The sequence below is a fragment of the Pleurodeles waltl genome, chromosome 6, assembly GCF_031143425.1.
Source record: "Pleurodeles waltl isolate 20211129_DDA chromosome 6, aPleWal1.hap1.20221129, whole genome shotgun sequence".
In the NCBI taxonomy this organism is placed as follows: Eukaryota; Metazoa; Chordata; class Amphibia; order Caudata; family Salamandridae; genus Pleurodeles; species Pleurodeles waltl.
In genome coordinates this window covers 1,590,387,855-1,590,407,096 of record NC_090445.1, presented here as the reverse complement: position 1 = coordinate 1,590,407,096, position 19,242 = coordinate 1,590,387,855, and the positions used below count along the sequence as shown (strand labels likewise).

The window sequence follows — 19,242 nt, the reverse complement described above, 5'->3', positions numbered from 1 at the left end:
TTCAATCTCCACTTATCCATTTGCCTACTCAGATTTGCTTCTTTAGATCCACTGAAGAGTCTTTCCTCCTCCACTTCTTCTTAGTGATTCCCATTTCATCACGAACTACATTCTTACAAACTTCATCGATTTTCCTTCCTCTGCCACATTCCCTTGTACTTATCTCCCTTCATCCGTTTCTCCAACCCTCTTCTCCAATACAAAACCATTTTGCTGTCTTCATCAGATTCTCCCTCAGACCTCCACCACATCCCAGGAAAAGATTTCTCTCAGATGGGCTGCAAAGGATATATGCATCGAGTAAACATCTATCAAAGACAGAATTTTGGACAACCCAGCTGGAGTTGCCAACCCAATTTTGGACAACCCATCTACATGTTGCAAGATGGTCATCCTGCCAGCAGGTGGGTCTAAAATCAAAGGTACTAGAGCAACCACTGTGTTATGTGATACAATACCCCACTCCACCTCCAGTCATGAAATGTTACTTCAAAGGCAGTTGCACCATTGCAACTTCCAAAAACATACTAAATAGGCACAGCATAAGTACCATTTCAGCATGTTTTTCTCCCACACAAAACATGTATGTCATTGGCAACAGCAATACACACTTACCTCACAGTACAGCATGGGCAGCAAATAGAGGGGCCTAGGTACCTCCTGACACCAACATTGCATGAAGACTGGTGTGAGAGACAGAGTTACGCTACCGAGATCATCCCTGCATTAAAGTTAATATTTGAAGGTAGGGTTAGTGCAGAAGTCTTCCTTGAGGTCCCCAGCAATATAGCCCTCTTAGCTCAGTGGTCATTGCGCGTCTGTCTAGGTATGATGTGTTATCTAGTTTTGAAAAAAGCGAATTTAAGCCAAGTGGGTTCATGGGGCTGTGAGTCTCTAGGGCCGGAGTCCTATGCGTCTGAGCAAACCCATATTTGAGCGTCTGTCTCAAATACTTGTATTTCAGTGCTTCCCTAAATAAGAAAAAAAGCCAAAACGATGAGGCCAGTTTATTTTGCTCTTCAAACGTTAATCTTCAAATATCTGGGAAAAGTGAATTTACACGTTTTGTTTAAAAGTTTTGAGACAGTTGACCAAAAAGTTCACAAATTAGCCATGAATCAATATACGATTTACATAAAACGGCAATCCAGTCTTATTTCTTGCATTCGTAACTATTCGTTTAAAAAAAGTATTTCTTTACATTTCCAGAAGCATGTATTCTTAGCCTTCTGGTATATGTACAAACTTACATTATCGCCTTCTTACACGTATATTCTAAAATTCGGCGCATCCATAATTCAATGAATCATGAAAAAGTGCATGAGTTATGCTGTATCAAAAATTTAGAAGCATTTTTGTAAATCGAAGGTGCCTTCTTAATCAGGGGTGGCTCCTTCACAATGGGGAAGAAGCATCGCCCCCCTGGCTAAGCCAGGAGCAGAAAGATAAAACAATATTTCTTTATTGTTTTATCTTTCAGCTGCTGGCTCAGACAGCAGAATGTGAAGGGAGAGGCAGGCTGGGCCACAGGAGGTGGGAGGGGGAGGAGGAAAGAGTGCACTTAACAGCACATGTTTGTTTGGCAAGCCATCTCAGGCTGGCCAATGACACATACGCACTTAGGTTTCTCCAGCCCGGCTGTGTTGAACAGCCAGACTGGAGAAACTGCACAGACCCCAAGGTGGTATCTGAGCGGCAGTCGAAGCCGCTTAGACCAATACTGATGCTGCTTTCATGCTAGGTTTAGCATGAGAGCAGTGCCAGGATTGCTGGGAAGTCTGTGCTGGTGTGCCAGTGAATGCTGGGACACCAGAAGAGGATCAAGGCAGCAGATGGTGGCGGCAGCGATTGAAAGAGGTACATTTTTTTTGCATTATTTTTTAATCACCCCACCGCCCGTCCCTCCCCTTGAGACGTGCAGCAGACGCTGCTGCACTATATAGTGCTGGCATGCATTAAAAAATGAATGAAAGATCATTGGATAACCTTTAGGGTAGAGTTTCATATAAATAAAGACCAAGAGATCAAAAATGGGGATCCCTGAGGGACCTCCTTGGGGAGTAACACAGATGGATGTATAAACTCACCCTGTCTCACTCCACTGGAACGATTACATAGCTTGTCAAGCCAAAAGAGAGTCGACAATGTCCGATGTACTACATCTGAAGAAAGGGATTTTCATAGAAATGGTGATACCTTTTTCCCGGCACAAGATCTTGTACAAGATATTGACAATCCTTTATGACCACACTCTGTTTTAAAATAGCATCCTTAATCCACAGAGAGGTTAATGATGTTCACAACTTGGAGTGGCCATTGTGGTGATTTGCTGAGGTACTATTCTTTCTGATGGAAATTGAATTTATTCATTTGATGATTTATGCACGGCTTTTGAAATGTCTTCAGTAGATGTCTTATGGAATAAAAAGAGGCAACCAGGTGTAGGGGCACTATAAATAAAGTAGCAAAACTACATTCGGATCTATATCTGGGCGTAGTTTAGTTTTATTACTATTGGGAATTCATGAATTATAATGGGAATCCACATGGAATTCTGCGCGTGACACAAGTTTCCATGCTGATTCCATAAAAAACTATGCGTTTTTCAATCAGAATTTAATTTCCTCTGCACAGTGTTGTTCATGGCAGAGAAACCCGTACAGGGTAATGGGATCCCCCTTTACAAATGCACCTCTCCCTGAATCCCCACCAAATTTAGAAGTTATCCATTTCCCTGGCCACTCTAGAAAGGCTGGAAAGAGTAGTGGATCGCTGCTGGGAATCTTTTTACCACCACGTGAGTTTTCCATTCCTGAGGGAGTAAAAGCCAGAGAGGTTATTATCATGAATCACAGGGTCGGAGTGGCCTAGAGGGGGGCCAGGCAGTGCTTGAGGGGCTGGTCTGATAAGTGTGCTGGCTGTTTTTTTGGAGGTTTGTAGGCCTGTTTTATGGTCTGGTAGGCTGGTTTCCTACTGTTGATTTCCCTGATAATACCCCAGAAACATCGCCTGTAGCAAGCACAAAATCATGCAGCCTTCAATACCTTACAGAACTCTTATAAATTGTGTTTACAAGGTCAAAACTGCCCCATTTGCAAGTATGGGCCACTTTTTAAGGTGTCTAATTCACTAAACGGGAACCACTTATATTTTATGCCCGGGCCTATTTTCTGTCCCCTTCCGACTTTTATGAACCATGAAAGTGAAAGATGAAGATGTGATGCCCACCACAGCTGCCTATTGCTGCAGTGATACAAGACAGCTTAGATGCCCATGCTAAGCTTGAGGGAGTGGGTTGTAGTGAGGTGCAAAAGGCCAACAGGAGCCTTCAAGGAGAACACACCAATATGTGGCAAAAAAGTGATAATTACAAATACTAGAGGTCTGTCTCTCACATGAGAACCCATTATTCAGTGCCCTACCATTATTTAGGGGTTTTGGCTAGGTTTACACATTAGTGTCCCTGAGCGTCTGGGATATATTGTACACTGAAGTAGCACAGGATACATTGACACTTGTTCCAGCACCAGAGAAATGGGCAATCCTATAGCAATCAGAAGACATGAACCCCACCAGGACACCCTAAATGATATGGTGAGATACAAAACAGGTGTCCACTGACTCCCATGAAAAGACATCTGGTGAACAGCACATAACTGGCAATTAGAGATACTAAAGATGTTTTAGAAACTAAAATAAGACTGTGGCACTGCTGCTGAGAATCTTGAGAGTTGACCAGTCTAAAGCCCTTGACTGAGTCGAGGAAACAGAGGATGCGATTTAGAAAATGTAACCTAGGGTAGTGGAAGTTGAAACTCAGACTGCTAAACCCTTTACTAAAATGATCCAATTTCTCAAATATAGGGCTGAGGATGCAAGGGGAAAAATATGGTGCTCTACCTGGAGGAGTGATTGCGTACACAGAGGACTCTCAAGGGCCTCTCAAAGTACTTCTCAATAACATGTGCATAGATTTCCAGGACTACTATATCTACCTAGATTGATACCCGGACCGGTGAGAGTGCACCTATTACAGTATATAGATACGGATACTACTACAAAATGAGAAACAGCCCAAGGACGGTGTTAATTTTCCCTAAATACACATTAATGGTCCAGAACCAGCAGCACTCCTTCTTAGAAGTAGTTTGCTACATGCTTCTGTTTCCTTCTGAATTAAATACAATGCTGGCGATAGTACTGTCTTTGACTGATGTGAAGGAGGCATGGGTCTGGGCCGAATACTGGAGGTCTAGAAAAGACAATGGTCTTACAAGTTAGAACATTCAGTCAGATGTGGGCTCTCAAAATTGGACCTTCTACACAAAATATTTTGAAGTTGGTCTCCTTCATACGTTACAACAAGATTAGGGGGAGCAGGAGGGGCAGGGCTGAGCCCAGGTGGCGGCGCATATGAGATAATTTCATGGGTACTGTTCTATCGCTCATAAGTCACACTAAACATGAGACTAATAAAAGAGTAGACGGATTCAATTGATAAGTGCCAACAGAAGTGGCAGGAAACTCTCAAATGAAACTATAGGCAGTTTAAAATACAGGAATTAGGTTATGGGGATTATCAAAGCATGGCAACTCGATACAATGAGATGAAGTAATCTAAGGTACATTAGCCACGTCTGTCTTTGAAAAATGGTCTACATAGGTTAGAGATGCCAGAGATACCACCTATGTAAATGATAATGTGAGACAGGGCCCTGAACGCAAACTGCATTTTGAACTGTGTATGGTAGTATTAAAGTAGTACTACTCACATACTACAAAATGCTATTGATAAACATAAGGAACAAGAACTTTGCCCCCCCTTTCTTTTCTATGTGGAGTTCTCTGCACAGAAAGAGACAGAGAGGGTTTGAGAAATAGATAATGTAGATTTATATATGTATAAATAAATATAGCTAGATAGACAGAGAGATAGATAGATGGATAGATAGATGCATGTATGCTTATTTATATAGATAGTAATATAGATGGGTATATATGTATTATGTACACACAGACATTTAATTTTTGAAAACACAATTATTGATTGTTTTTAAAATGTGTTAGGAAACTTAATATAAAAATAAATTACATTGTTACACTTTTTATTAAAAAACTAAAAGTAATTCAAATTCATTCAACACATAACTTTAAAAAAATGACTACATATGAAATCTAAATAGAAATGTTAGTGAGGGTGGATTTTTTTATATTATTGTTAAAGTTATGTATTAAATGATAAATTAATATATTTAGATTAATTATGTTAGACACATTTAATTTTATTAATGACTGTGGTGTGACATTTAATCCTATTAGTGTTAGGTTAACAACAAATATTTTAAATCAATATATTATTATTATTATTATAGTTATTAATTACATTTGTTATTCACATCTTTTGCCTCAAAGGAATCCTGTTTACACTTGTAAAGCACATCTTTCACCTAAAGGTATCCTGTTCCATTTACGTTTATATATACATAAATCATTATTTTTGAATAATAATAAACTTTTATAATGTTGCCCATACTTTTCCATGGGGATGTTACCATCATGATGACAGAGATCTCAACCTGTGTGTGCAAAGTTACTAGTGGTAACTTTACACTCATAAATCCTGTATTAGGAAGCTCCACCCCTGAGTTGTGGGGGTGAAGATCCATGAGTCGACACAAAGTTTTAAATCCACACCCAGAAATGGTGAAAGGCAAAAAATTGTAAAGTTTCACCTAGGTGAAGTAGTAAATGTGCACACGAGTAAAAATAAACATGTGTATGTGTATATGTATATATACACACAGGTATAAATTTACCTTGGTGAATCAGGCTCAAAATTGTTATTGTGCTCATGTATTGTCAAATCAAGTAACTTGCACCTGGAATACATTTCTATAAAAAGGAATGTAATGAATAGCCCTTGTTAAGTGGTTCTACTCAGGTTAACTAATGTTTAAGATGTTTTGATTTGTGTTTTGTACCAAGGTAATGTGAGGTCTGCATAGGTCAGTCGAGACATACTGAGTGTAAATTAGGAACATCTCAGAACGACCTTTGCAAGCTTCTTGTACTGTTCTTTGAAATGAAATATGTCTGTTGTCTTGCTGAATAGCTTTCCTCCTTTGAATGTCACCAATAAGCACACAGCTCTGTTTTTAGCATTCTGTGCAGGAGTAACAAAGTCTGAAACCTAATTCTTTATGGACGAGAATAGATGTGTACTGTGGGTTTCCTGTAGGGTTTGCAGGCATATGTATGATGAAAGATCAGGAGCAGGTTTCTTTTTCTTCTTAACATTTGAGGAAATTTACAAAATAATGTATGAGTAATGGAAATAGCACTACAGGAGTACTCTATCATACTCTTACGTACCTTTGTAAATCGTCCCCAAAATGTCCAACTCCCTATTATTAAAAGCACAAAGATTCACAATTCTTTCTATTTGTAGTAATTATAGAATGTATAAGAATATTCCCTTATACTGTTCACAAACAGATTTGTTAATTTAAAAACGAAGGAAATATATGCCATCCAAAAGTTACATCCTGATGATTAATTCATAAAATGTTCCGACTCCCACAAGTATAACATATCAATGTTAGAAGAAGTTAGCATGAATAAAAGGTACTTGTCAAAAAAATATTCACTCAAGCACCTAACGCGGCCTACGAGAAGTCTATACACTGCTTACATATGCAGGGGAATTCTGAACGGATTTACACATTACATACTTTGTAAATTAGAATTTTGTTGAAATCTCCTGGGAATTTACTAATTTTTACATGTGCAAGTCAGACTTGCAGTTGGAAAATCCAATGTGTATTGCACCCAAATCCCCATCCACACAAGTTCCCGAAAGGAGAACAATAACAAATCTTAAATTAGTTACTGAGTATTGAGTCAGAAATATGTTGCCAAAAAGTAGTAACTAAAATGCTCAAATAATGCCTAGTCACTCATTACAAACACGGCGGTTCAGACTGCCATGCCGGCTGTGGCGGAAAATACCGCCACCGGCATGGCGGTCTGAACCGCCATATTATAAACAAGGGAGGGCTGCCACAGCCAGTCTACCGCCGACAGGCAGCCTGACGATGGCAGATTACTTTATCCGACAGGGCAGCGCTGCTCCGGATAAACAACCCATGTTCCTCCAGCCTTTCCCTGGTGGGTTCCCGCGCCAGGGAAAGGCTGGCAGGAGGGGTGCTCTGGGGCCCCCCTGGGGGCCCCTGCACTGCCCATGCACTTGGCCCATGCACTTGGCCTATGCACTTGTCATGGGAAGCGCAGGGCCCAAGTGCAGTGCCCTGTCGTGCAGGTCACAGCCCGATTTATGGACAGTGATCTGCGCGACGGGTGCTGCTGCACCCGCCGCACAGCAGCATTGACGACGGCTCCATATGGAGCCGTCTGCAATGTCCCGGCCCTGCATTCTCCTGGGCCGACGGGCGGAAACACTGTTTCCGCCCGCCGGCCCAGCTGAATGTATATTATTCGGCCGGCGGGGTCTCAAGTGGGCTGGCGTTCTGTGATAAGACCGCCAGCATGAACACGGTGGGGTTTCCCGCCTTGTTCATAATGACCCCCCTAGTCTTGATTAGGCTAAGGGCCTTATTACGATCTTGGTGGATGGAATACTTTATCACAAACATGATGGATATTCTGTATGCCTTATTCTGTTCTCTATAGGATATAATGGAATTGTAATACGGCAGACGAGGTATCCATCACATTTGTGTCTTTTTGTAGTTGACAAATATATAAATAGTTCTTTATCTAAGTATGAGTAATTTAACTTTGTATGCTAACAGGAAGTTTTCATAGTACATTAATTTCTCACCTGTGTCTGTAAACCTACACCTACATATGTGACACAAAGATACATTCATTATTTCACATTTCTGTCAACATCAGGACAGTGCGCGCTCTACGGACGCCAAAAATGCAAAAACCCAGTCTTTATACAAGAGCATAATTCATGCATTGTGTTTATATGCAGTATGTTAACCTTTTGCATTGCAGAGTTTAACCTTGAAAAACACTATTAATGATGTTTGCAATAACTGTTCATTTGCACGGTATTGCTGCAGGCTTACTTAGTGTGTTAGGGTGTGGTCCCTTTCTAAGACCTTCTAGAAGCTTTCCCTGCAGCATGAGTGGGTGTGGTTTGTGGGCTGTGCCAGACTCTATATAAGGCAGCCAGCCCAGCTCCACGTGCTCACTATTCAGAGGTCCCGGTGCAGGGCAGCAGCAACTTCCTGAGCTCCTATTCCGAAGGCCTACCTTGATGTTCCAGGCCTGCCCCTCATTATATTGGTGACCCTTGAGCAGGGCGGTAAGGCGGAGGTCGGGCTTGGCCCCCGACCCCGTTCTTAAAGACTTTCGAGTTTTAGGCCTACTTGTGAAACTTTCAGAGTGTGCAATCGTTTCATGGCATTTGCATATTCTTGTTCGAATCGGCAGTGTGTGCGATTCATTCCTGGCATGTAAACCTTGACGTTCAGATCGGCAACAGTGTGCGCGATCATTTCATGGCATTTGCATATTCTTGTTTGAATCGGCAGTGTGCGCAATTCATTTCTCTCATGTAAACCTTGGCATTCAGATCGGCAACAGTGTGCGCGATCATTTCATGGCGTTTGCATATTCTTGTGGGAATTGGCAGAGTGTGCGATTCATTTGTCTCATGTAAACCTTGGAATTCAGATCGGCAACAGTGTGCGCGATCACTTCATGGCATTTGCATATTCTTGTTTGAATTGGCAGTGTGCGCGATTCATTTCTCTCATGTAAACCTTGCCATTCAGATCGGCAACAGTGTGCGCGATCGTTTCATGGCATTGAAAACTTTGGTGTGTTGTGTTTGTTGAGGTGCACACATTTATCCCGAGCTTTTGGGTTTTCTGTGAAGATGCTTAATTCAAAGTGCAACATTCTTTGTGCATATTAAGTCCCTAGTACAATTACTGTTGTTTCCAGGGAATGTTTCAGATAGCCTTTGTCCTCATGTACAAATGCAATGTTTGTTCTGAAACATTATTCTAGAAGGTTCGTGTATTATAGACATTATGTGATATCTCATGAAAAGCTCATATGAAACATTGTATTAACCCATTCTTGATTTTTTCCAGGTACCTAGATTTCTTGAGGTCTAGTTATAGTCATTTCTTAGGTTATTCATGGTTACAGTATGAGAACTCTTAGAACCATAGTCTATTGAAAGTCAATGTGAGTATATCTTGATATTGTGTTGTTTAACCTCTTGCTTCCTACAGGTCTCCCTACCTAATCCCCTTTTCCCCCCACATGGACTCTCTCAGGCTCTGTGGTATTTCTATCGGCGCTTTGGAGCTGTCTAGTTGTGGACATGTTGGGAACGTGCGCAGGCCTCGAGGATCTGGTCTTCCTGACAATTTCTTATGCTCAGTCTTCATTCCTCCCCTAAAAACAAGTGATCCCTACATTTCACCACTTCTGAAACACATTTTGAAATGTTAAATTATCTGCTGCGTTGTATGATCATTTTCACCAAACATGCAGGGTTTACCGCCGTGTTCATAATGACCCCCCTAGTCTTGATTAGGCTATGGGCCTTATTATGATCTTGGTGGATGGAATACTTTATCATAAACATGATGGACATTCGGTCTGCCTTTTTCTGATCTCTATAAGTGCAAGTCCTTTTACGTGCTCCAAAAAATAGTGCAAAGACATTACAAAACATTTTTGGATGTCTTCTACTATTTTTGTGGGTGTTCACAACATTTTTACTGCATGTTCTGGATCACTTCTCTGACTGCCCCTTTTACACTCCCTTGGAACGTTTGACCCATTACACTTGCTCACATTCGACTCATGCTAAAGTGATGCAATACTTGTAAAGCATGAATAAATTAAACACTCATTTTCAGTCACAACTTCATTCCACCAGTTAAACTATCTTCCATGCGGTATTTCCAATTCCATGTGAGTGGAAATTGCGAAAACACTTGGGGGGTCATTAAGTCCCTGTCGGTCTTCTGACCGCCAGGGATAATGTGGCCGTATGATCGGCAACAGGCTGGCGGTACATACCTCCACATTATGAGATTGGCGGGTTGGCTGTAGCCAACCCGCCACTTCTCCACTCATACCGCCATGGCGGTATGAGCCACTGGGCAGGAGATGTCTATCTCCAGCCCGGCGGCCGACACAGTACCTCCCATGGCATTAGGAGCCGGCCTACCACCATGGTATTCGTCATGGTGGTAGGCCCTACCACTGACAGGGAATTCCTTCCCTGTCACCGGTAGGCGGCTCCCCCCCAACACTCATCTGATGCCCCCACCTCCCCTCCATCCATACTCACACCCCCACCCCTCGGATCCACTTACTCATCCACCATACATGCACACACCATACAACTGACCCCACAGCCACACACGCACACATCACCCCCCCACCCCCACTACAGTCACCACGTCCCTCACCCCACACTCCCCCTCCCAGCATACACGCACACAGACACCCACACGCACCACGCATACACCCATTCCCTTACACTGACATACACACATACATTCACACACTGACATGCACGCATTTATTCATGCATACTTCCAGACATACTCACACGCATTCTTACACTCAATCACACTGACATGCAGACACGCCCTCACTTCACCGTTCATACACGCATTCACTTACACGCATACAACCACACAAATAACACAACACACACAGACTCATTCAAACACACAGACAGTCATGCACACACTCAGACACACACACAACTCCCCCCTCCCCTGTCGGAAGCCCAACTTACTTTGGATGAGGAGGTCTTCCGGCAGGGACCGGGAAGGGGCACTGCTACCGCCAGCAGAACACTGCCAGTCCATATTACTGGTCATAATACGGCTTGTGGCGTTCTACTGCCATGGCGGTGCTGGTGGTAGCAGCGCCAGCTTACCATCGTCCACCACCATGAGCACTGCCGGATCTCCGCCCTTATTGTGGTGCTCGTCAGGCAGTGATCATAATATGTCGAACGGATGGTAGAGGCGGTAGAGGTATGTTGGAGGCCATCAAAGCTGCGGTAGGCGGTTATTACCACCAATTTTATAATCAGGTCCTTAATCGCATTTAAGCCTGTTGAAGTGACAGTGAACATGTGGAAAATATGACAAAAGGTATGGTTGGCTGTCACACATTTCATCATATTCTAACCAAGACAATAGTAACGGGGAAAGGGCAGCCAAGTCTGCCCTAAAAATATGGCCATACGGTGTGGACGATGTGGCCAGTATATGGAGACTCAACAGTACTTCAAACTGTAATTTCTCAACACATTTTCTCCTCTCCAATAATTTCTAGTTGGCAGAAGATTTCTTCACAAGTTACAGAAGTCCATGTTTAAAGGACCAACTTTGAGGTGGCACTTCCACATCTAGGTTTTGTTTTTAAAATGGCTATTTTTGGAAAGTGGGTTGAAAGTGCCTTAAACCAGTTCAAACGTGATAACTGTTTCTTCAGGAAAAAAAAAATGTCACAGTAGAATACAGCCTGCCCAAGTGCTACCCTGCTATCAACATTATGATTTTCTTTGTAAGCGTGTTTGGGTCTATGATTTTGAGGAGGGTCCAACAGTTTGGCCATCAAATAGAACATTTTTCAGCCACGCTATCTGGCTGAAATGCCTCACCAGATAAGGACCCAGTTAAGGACCCAGAAGAGGAACATCAATCTTTGGGCCTCATTATGAGTCTGGCGGTCTAAAGACCACCAGACACGTGGTGGCGGTTGGACCACCGCACTCCTCGCAGTCTGATCGCCAGATTACAACCCTGTTGGTCAGACTGCTAGGGGACTGCCACCACTGCCAGTGACATGTTCCCAACGGGATGGCTGCAGTCAGAGTCATGGTTGGCCATGGCCACGCTGAGTTCATCACCGTCATGCTGATCATGAGTCTCCTTTTCTGCCAGCCTTTTCATAATTATAAATATGGATCTTATTTTTATGAATTTGTAGACACTAAAATGCACAAATTCCACTGGAGAGGTTCTGGAGATATAGATTTTTTTAGTAAAACTTAAATCACTTCTTTTCACTCAAAATGTCAACAAGCATTGGCAACTACAGTGGTTAGTAATTTTGGAAACATAATAAACCTTTAATAAAGTTGTGTTTGGCTACTCTGGCCCACATTGGCAGGTAGGAGTTCAAGGGGCCAGTAAGGATTCGTAGAACAGTTGTCTGGTGACCAAAGCAGTCTCAAGCCCAGTTCTAAGCTCTATGAGAAAACCATCAAGACTTCAGTGGAGTGGTCCTGATGCAAGGGATACAGGATGCTGAGGATGCTCTGTGGTCAGCTTCCTGGGGCTACTCCTTGGTCCACAGTCCTGGCTAGACACCGCTGGCCATTGGGGTCGATGACCTTGGAAGTCCTTTGAGCTCCAGTAAGCGTCCAGTTACCACTGGGTTACTGGTCTCCTGTCACAGCGAAACCAGCTGTTCTCTTTGGTGAAGGCCATTGTCCGTCTTGCATGACCAAATTGTACTCTGATGACTCTCCCTGGTCCAGCAAACTCAGGTGCATCTTTTGAGCATTGGAACTTGGTCTCACAGGCTACACAAGTGATTGTGGCTACTGTCTAGCTAAGGCAGGCTTCTTCAGCATTTGTGGCCCCAGAGTTCTAACAGAAAGTCAGCCAATCGACTCTTGCAGTTCACCTCTTCTGTCTGAGGTTTGGGAGGGACTTTTCATTGGGCCAGGCACTACAGCAAAATCCTCTCTTTGCTAGCCCAAGGATCAGCAGGGCAATCCAGTCTTTTGTGTAGTCACGCTTGCCAAGTACAGGGATTAGCAGGGCAGTCTTTCTTTGATTCTCTCTCCAGTCTAGATGTGATTCGAGGTCTGGGTGCAGGAATGCCATATTAATGCCCATAAAGTGCCCTTGGGGATGTGGCTGTTACTAGCCAATGGGCTCCCAGGTTCCCTCATGCCTGATGATGACTTCCGGTAATATGTAGCAACTAGTTATCCCTGAGTGCACTATTCTGCCCACTTAGAAGATGGCAGAAACACTATCTCAGTATGTGGAGCTTGGTAGCCCACCCTAGAGCTGTGCCAACCTGAGGGCTACATGGCCAAAGGAACACCAGTTTAGCAGCTGTTTACCTCTATTTGCCCTTCAAAGGTGGCTTTCCCTTTGAAGCTTGCTTTTTGGGCTCATCCCCTGTGTGACTTCCTGCTGGAGAGAGGCAGCACTCTTCCAACAGCATGCCTCTATTCTGCGGCCTCTATAGTGCCCTTTTCGGAGGTCATTCACACTTCTCCCCAGGAGTGCCAAAGACTGTCTTGTGGCCAGCATCTGCAAATGGCCACTGAAAAATATGGGCAACAGAGTGGCAACTTTCTAAAAGTTGTATTTACTCAAAAGATATATTAAATTTGACTTAGCCATCACGTCAGGTTTAACGTGATGATCATTTTGATACCTTGAAGTAACAACTTTGGTAGTCCCATCCAGAAGTTAGCACAGCTGGGCTGTCAGCGTGTAACCCTGTATTTGCCAGTGGGGTTACTATACATGTTCTACTTTGTCATGTACTCACTCTGCCTTCGGACTAAATAGGCCTGTCTTACACCAGCTCTTCCAGTCTGCGGTGGCAGGCTGGGAGACATGTCTCCTTCGGGGGGGGACTTTAAGTTACAGGCCCTAGGCACCCCGGTACCATGTACTATGGACTTACAAGAATGTTACCCTATGCCAATTGGGAATAAGCCAATCAAACATATAAGGGTCAGAGCACTGACATTGTGGTATGGTAAAACCAGAAACATCTGTTGAAACTTTGGGGGTGATCATGCAAAAAAAGGTACTTCGTTATCGATATTGAAGAAATTAATTAAGAAACGTATTAAATCTAGAAAAATAGACAAGAAAGGACAATAAGCAGAAAAATACAGTGAAACACGAAAAAGGGTGAATGAGATAAATAGGGAGAAGCCTGAGGAGGAAAAGTACATACAAACAGCAAAATCAACCCAAAGAGGAATATGGTGAAAAAAGGGAGAACAGTGTGGGGGCAACTCCAGAGAGGAAAACGACAGAAGTAAAAAAAAAAAAAAAAAAAAATGTCAATAAAATGAGTGAAGGTAAAAGGAGATAACAGAGGGAAAAATGAGTGTTAAAATAGAATTAAAGAGTATCATTAAGAAGTACAACGATTAAAAGAATACTATTGAACAATACAAGCTTCAAGCAGTGAAGTACATTCCCCTCACCCAGTTTTTCCACATGAATGGGCAGAGTAAAAAAATGAGGAAAGTGAGCATCTTCCTGGAGGTGATGGAAATAACGTATCTGGTTAACCTTACTACTTTGTAGATTCCAGGGCTCTGAAAGTAAATTGGCATGTGTGAGATGTGCAATTTACACAGAACTGGAAAAGTATGGTTTATTGCAGGATTATTCTATGATAGTTCATGAGGGATGGCCGCAAGTCAGAGATTTTAGGGTAACGACTGACTATGTAAATGATGCCGAGTCAAAGTCATTCTATGTAACTAAATTCCTTGTGCATATTTTGAAAATCCGGCATGCGTATGCTCCTCCTTCATAGCAGCTAGTAACTTAAGCAATTCAGCAAGGAGTCTGCAACAAACAGGGCTCGCATTTGTGGATGAATGAAGGTGAAAAAGGGCACAGTGTCTATCGACTGTAAATAGAGGAATAATGTCAACATATCACGTTACAAACCAGCAGACTGCCAACCCATTGTCCTAATTCAGTGTCAGGTAATTTAATGAAAGGGTCATTGCTGCCAGATCCTGCAGTTACAGATCGGTCTGCCTCCACGCTAAAATGCCCTTTCACCCTACTTTCCTTTAAGCAAATTGGCCCCGGCTGGGTGAGCCCAGTTGTGTTGCCAGTCCTTTCTGATTGTTTGGGTTCAGTCACTATTTGTTTTGGCAGATGCAAAAAGTTCATTGCTAGGGAACCTTGTACAAACTCCCGTCTCACATCAATAAACCTTTCCTCTACATATGTCATTGTCACAGAAATGATTACTCACCTGTTCCTAATGTTGCACAATTGCGGTCAGGGTACATGGAAAAGAAGTGATGTAGCAGAGATTCCCTTTATAGGATGTAGTCACTGCATGATGATTGTTTTTAGGGTTAAGACATTTTTCAGAATTAGTGGATTCCATTGGAAGATTTCAAAATCTGCAGAATGCTAAAGTAAAACTGAGGTGCTGTATTGTTCTGATTAATCAGAACCACTACAATGAAAACAAGCATTTGCAATGCAATGGGTCTCGCGTTTGCTCGAGTTAAAGCTATTAGCATTGTAAACTCCTAACAGCACTTTTCTTGCCACATAAACTGAAAATGAAAAGTAAAACAGTTTCACATAAGCAAGCTGATGTCCACCATGAGTGCAAAGCAGACACACAAAAGGAAACAGAGGGTTGCTCGCAGTGAAATTTATCGGCAAAAGTGCAATTATCTATGTAACCAGCAAAAGTGCAATTATTCATCCATACAGAAAACATAGAGCCTCCTATGTTTTCAGTAGCTGGCCGTGCACGCGAGGTGGGCTAAACACTGGAAAAGGTATGCATGCCTTTCACTAATTAAATCAAGCAAATTTTAAAAGGCAAGCCCACGAACCAACCAGACTGATGGATGTGGTTGAATGCCCACAGAGAGATTAAAAAGAGGGGTATCTTAATGGTTATATTCAATCTTAGTAAATCAAGGAGCAACTGCATTTTATAAAATTGTTACAATGCTATTGTACATAACATCAAAATATTAAAAAAATAGGTATGTTTACTTGGATAATTAAACAGAGGTGTTTTTTTAATTGAATGGTTGCCACAATTCAACAATTGCAGACCTACATTTCTTTACAAAATTACTTGGTCTACAATACTTCTTTTTGATTTGACCTCTCATCAAGCATTATTTATCAACTTTTAATGGTCTAATGATCAAGATAAACACATTGAACGACCCCTGAGCAGTGACATTTGTAGTCCAGAATCATACACACATTTTCACCTAACATCAATCACGCCCTTTACTGTTGGTTGGAAAATCCAGTCAATTTATCTCTCTATCCTCATTTCTCCTCCCCCACACAGAATTCAGCAGTCAGACCTTTAATGTCCTTGCCAAATTCCTGCATGTTCCCTAATAATACCCAAACACATTTGGTGTTATAGGATACTAACCTTTGGCCTGAATGTCTGATAGAGGCAACCTTGATAATACTTCACTCGTGCAGTGTTGGTCGGTATGTTCCTTAGACCCTTGTTTTCTGTATGGTCCTGAGAAATATATGTCTCTCTTTATCAGCACTGACAGTCACATTCACCAAGTTGTTGACCTCTGTTATCTCGTTTGTGTCTTCAGGAAGCAGAGGAGACAGGATAGTGCAAAGGTGCAACAAGCAATTACTAAAAGCCTTGTTGTACTGTCGAACCACCAGAAATTCATGTGAAGGAAAATGGCTACCTCTGCCACATTTTTATAAAGGCATCATGTGGTATGGTCCCAGAATACTGTAAACAAAATATCATTGGACAGAACTATTGTGTACTAAATAAATATTGTTTACAAAAATATCGCCCCATTGGTGATAATTGAAAACCTACTCCCAATGCAATGATATGTTTATAAATGGTATGTAGGACACCATATTCTGTCAGACAATGTTTGTTAATCAATATGAACAATAGAGTTTGGAAAATTTCAAAATATTGCACAGATGTTTTAAAACGTATGTCACACAGATGTTCCACAATTTCTTTGTACTTATTCATAGCTTTAGCTCTATTTTCAGTTTCTTTCTATTGAATATGCATCTTCCAGTAGCTTCTTAAGCTAATTTTCTTCACTCAAAAATAAAGCTTTCTTTTAATCAGTTCCTTTTCTCTCTGTCACAGTAACTCATGCTCACATACTCTGAACAATCACCGATCGAGGTCAGGATTCCAACCTGGGCAGCTACAGATGAAAGACTTCAATCACATTGTGAATCCATGTTGAAACCATATGTTCACATTTCAAAATACACTGCTGTGCAGATTGTTTTAATGACAGCTTCTTGCAGTCTAGGTTCTTCCTCTCTTTGTCCTGTCTTTTATTATCAATGCCACCATATGTGTTTCAGGCTAAGAGCCTGATTTAGTGTTTGGCAGAATTAGGATATAATGCACTTGTAATTAAGCAGACAGGATATCTGCCATGTTTGTGACACAGTAACCCATTCTCCAAACTCTAAATCAGGCCTAAGGCACTTTATTCCTCATTAACTTTCTTAATACCACTTAGCCTGAAATGGAACAAGCAAAAATCATGTACTTCAATCAGGTTAAATTAAGATTTAGCAGATGGGAAGGCGCTGGTTTAGTAGAATTGAGCTCAGTCAGGTAAGAGGAATCCCAAATCTAGGAAATGTCAATTACTTGCAATAGCCGGGAGGTTTCATGATAGTCCAGGCTCTTAGTTCAGTTGGACTTGAGAATTGTTGCCCTCTGGTGGACAACCCATTGGTGATCTTCTTCTACAATTCAATTTCGGTCTTTAGTCGGTGGCTGGAAGACTTGGGTTCAACTAGTTGATGCATCCCTGTAATTAACAAGCTTTTGCATAGGTAACAAAGACAGCGGATAATAAAATGACTCCTTTACTGACCTGGTGCTTCACACACGTCAATTTGATTCACAATGCCGGTGTCATTCTCCTTGTCTGCTGGCCACGTATAAACAAAGAGGGAGGTGTGGGAGGAGCCAGCATCAAAGACCATGCCATACTAAAGAAGAAGAAGGAGAAAACAGCGGTCACCAAGAGATGAAATCTTGCATTACTGGTGCTTGAGATATATTTGTTCTGCTTGAGACAGAGGTATGTGCTGTACCTGTTTTGTTTGTGATCAAAGCTAGTATCATTACTGCATGCACTGTGCCAGTTATGTATGTCTGCAGTCTACCTACTCTGCGTGTGTTTGATGGAGGGGCGCATTGTTGCTTGCTGTGCTGTACCCTTTCTGTGTAGTTGCCAAATGGCTCAATGTCATGCATGACAAATTTACTTAGTCCCCACTTTTTAGCCCTACATCATTTTACATTTGGGACCTCTAGTTTTCAGACCTGCCAACCTGTAGTATAACTTCACAGTGTGAGGAAGGGATGGGGCCTTGCAGGAGACCGGACCTCGTACTGAGAGCTAACCTGAGAGGCACTCTCCTTTCCACCAAGTCCACCACCACCTCCCCACCCCCCAAAAAGAGAAAGCGTTGTTGAGGCTGTTTTCGCACCCCTTTATAGACATTGGTTACTTACAGCCGCAAAAGGTGACATGGAAATAGATTATATACAATAGTTTCCAGCTCACCTTGCCTACCACCATGTGATTTCGGCTCCTGACCGGGGGACCGTGTGAAGGGCGTTGTAATTGTGTGACACACGGTGGCACCGTGTGAGGGGGCAGGTTGAATTTTGCTTTTATTTTTGTAAGTATAGATACAAAATCCCAGCTTGCAAAGTGCTATTACGTTAAAAGGCGAGGACGAGTTGAATCTGGCATGCATTACATGGAGCTCTTTCGCAGCAATGATCTGTCTGATGGGAGATACCACTATTGCAGAATATTCAGAATCTCCCCTGTGAGGGGGTAGTTTGCACTGCTGCTGTCTTTGCTCCACGTATTGCCATGTGGGGGATCTGTGCTACTGATGCTATCCTGTACCATATTTTTGTGTGTTTGCAACTTTCCCTGTCAGCAGGGGCGCAGCTTAGTCAGTATGATTGGGGGGAGTGAGCTTCAGATTTCCCATCAACCACTCCCTTATGGTAAAACACATTATATGACAAACAGAGGGGGGCTAAGGGGCAGAGGAAAGAGAGGAATGCAATTGTTAGGGGTAGTTAAAATGCAATAATATTTAACTAATCAACATTCTTTAGGGTCTTCAAAACATAGATAAGAGAGTGGTTGTGTTTTTGGCAGTGTGGCGTGTAAAGATTCCAGGTGAAATCCGACAGACACTTTACATTTCCAGACTGAAAGCACTTGTACTCAACTGTATGCCGCACTGTATGCCGCAGAATGCACTTTTTTAGGGGGGTGTAATATCCCACAAACCCCACTGGAGCTTCGCCCCTGTCTGTCTGAGCCATTTTAAGGTGCATGTGGCATTGGTACAGCCATATTTTGGGGTCCCTCTTCAGAAAGCCTACTGGGTC

At 42.4% G+C, this 19,242-nt stretch overlaps 1 protein-coding gene across 1 annotated transcript in view; it reads right to left on the bottom strand.

Moving 5' to 3' along the window:
* The window catches only part of LOC138301185 (ectonucleoside triphosphate diphosphohydrolase 8-like), a 362,446-nt gene that overhangs the window by 194,434 nt on the left and 148,770 nt on the right, over window positions 1-19,242 (bottom strand). Inside the window, exon 3 of the mRNA XM_069241410.1 lies at window positions 17,693-17,810. Coding sequence (XP_069097511.1) covers window positions 17,693-17,810 — 118 coding nt within the window. The remainder of the gene's footprint in view (window positions 1-17,692; window positions 17,811-19,242) is intronic.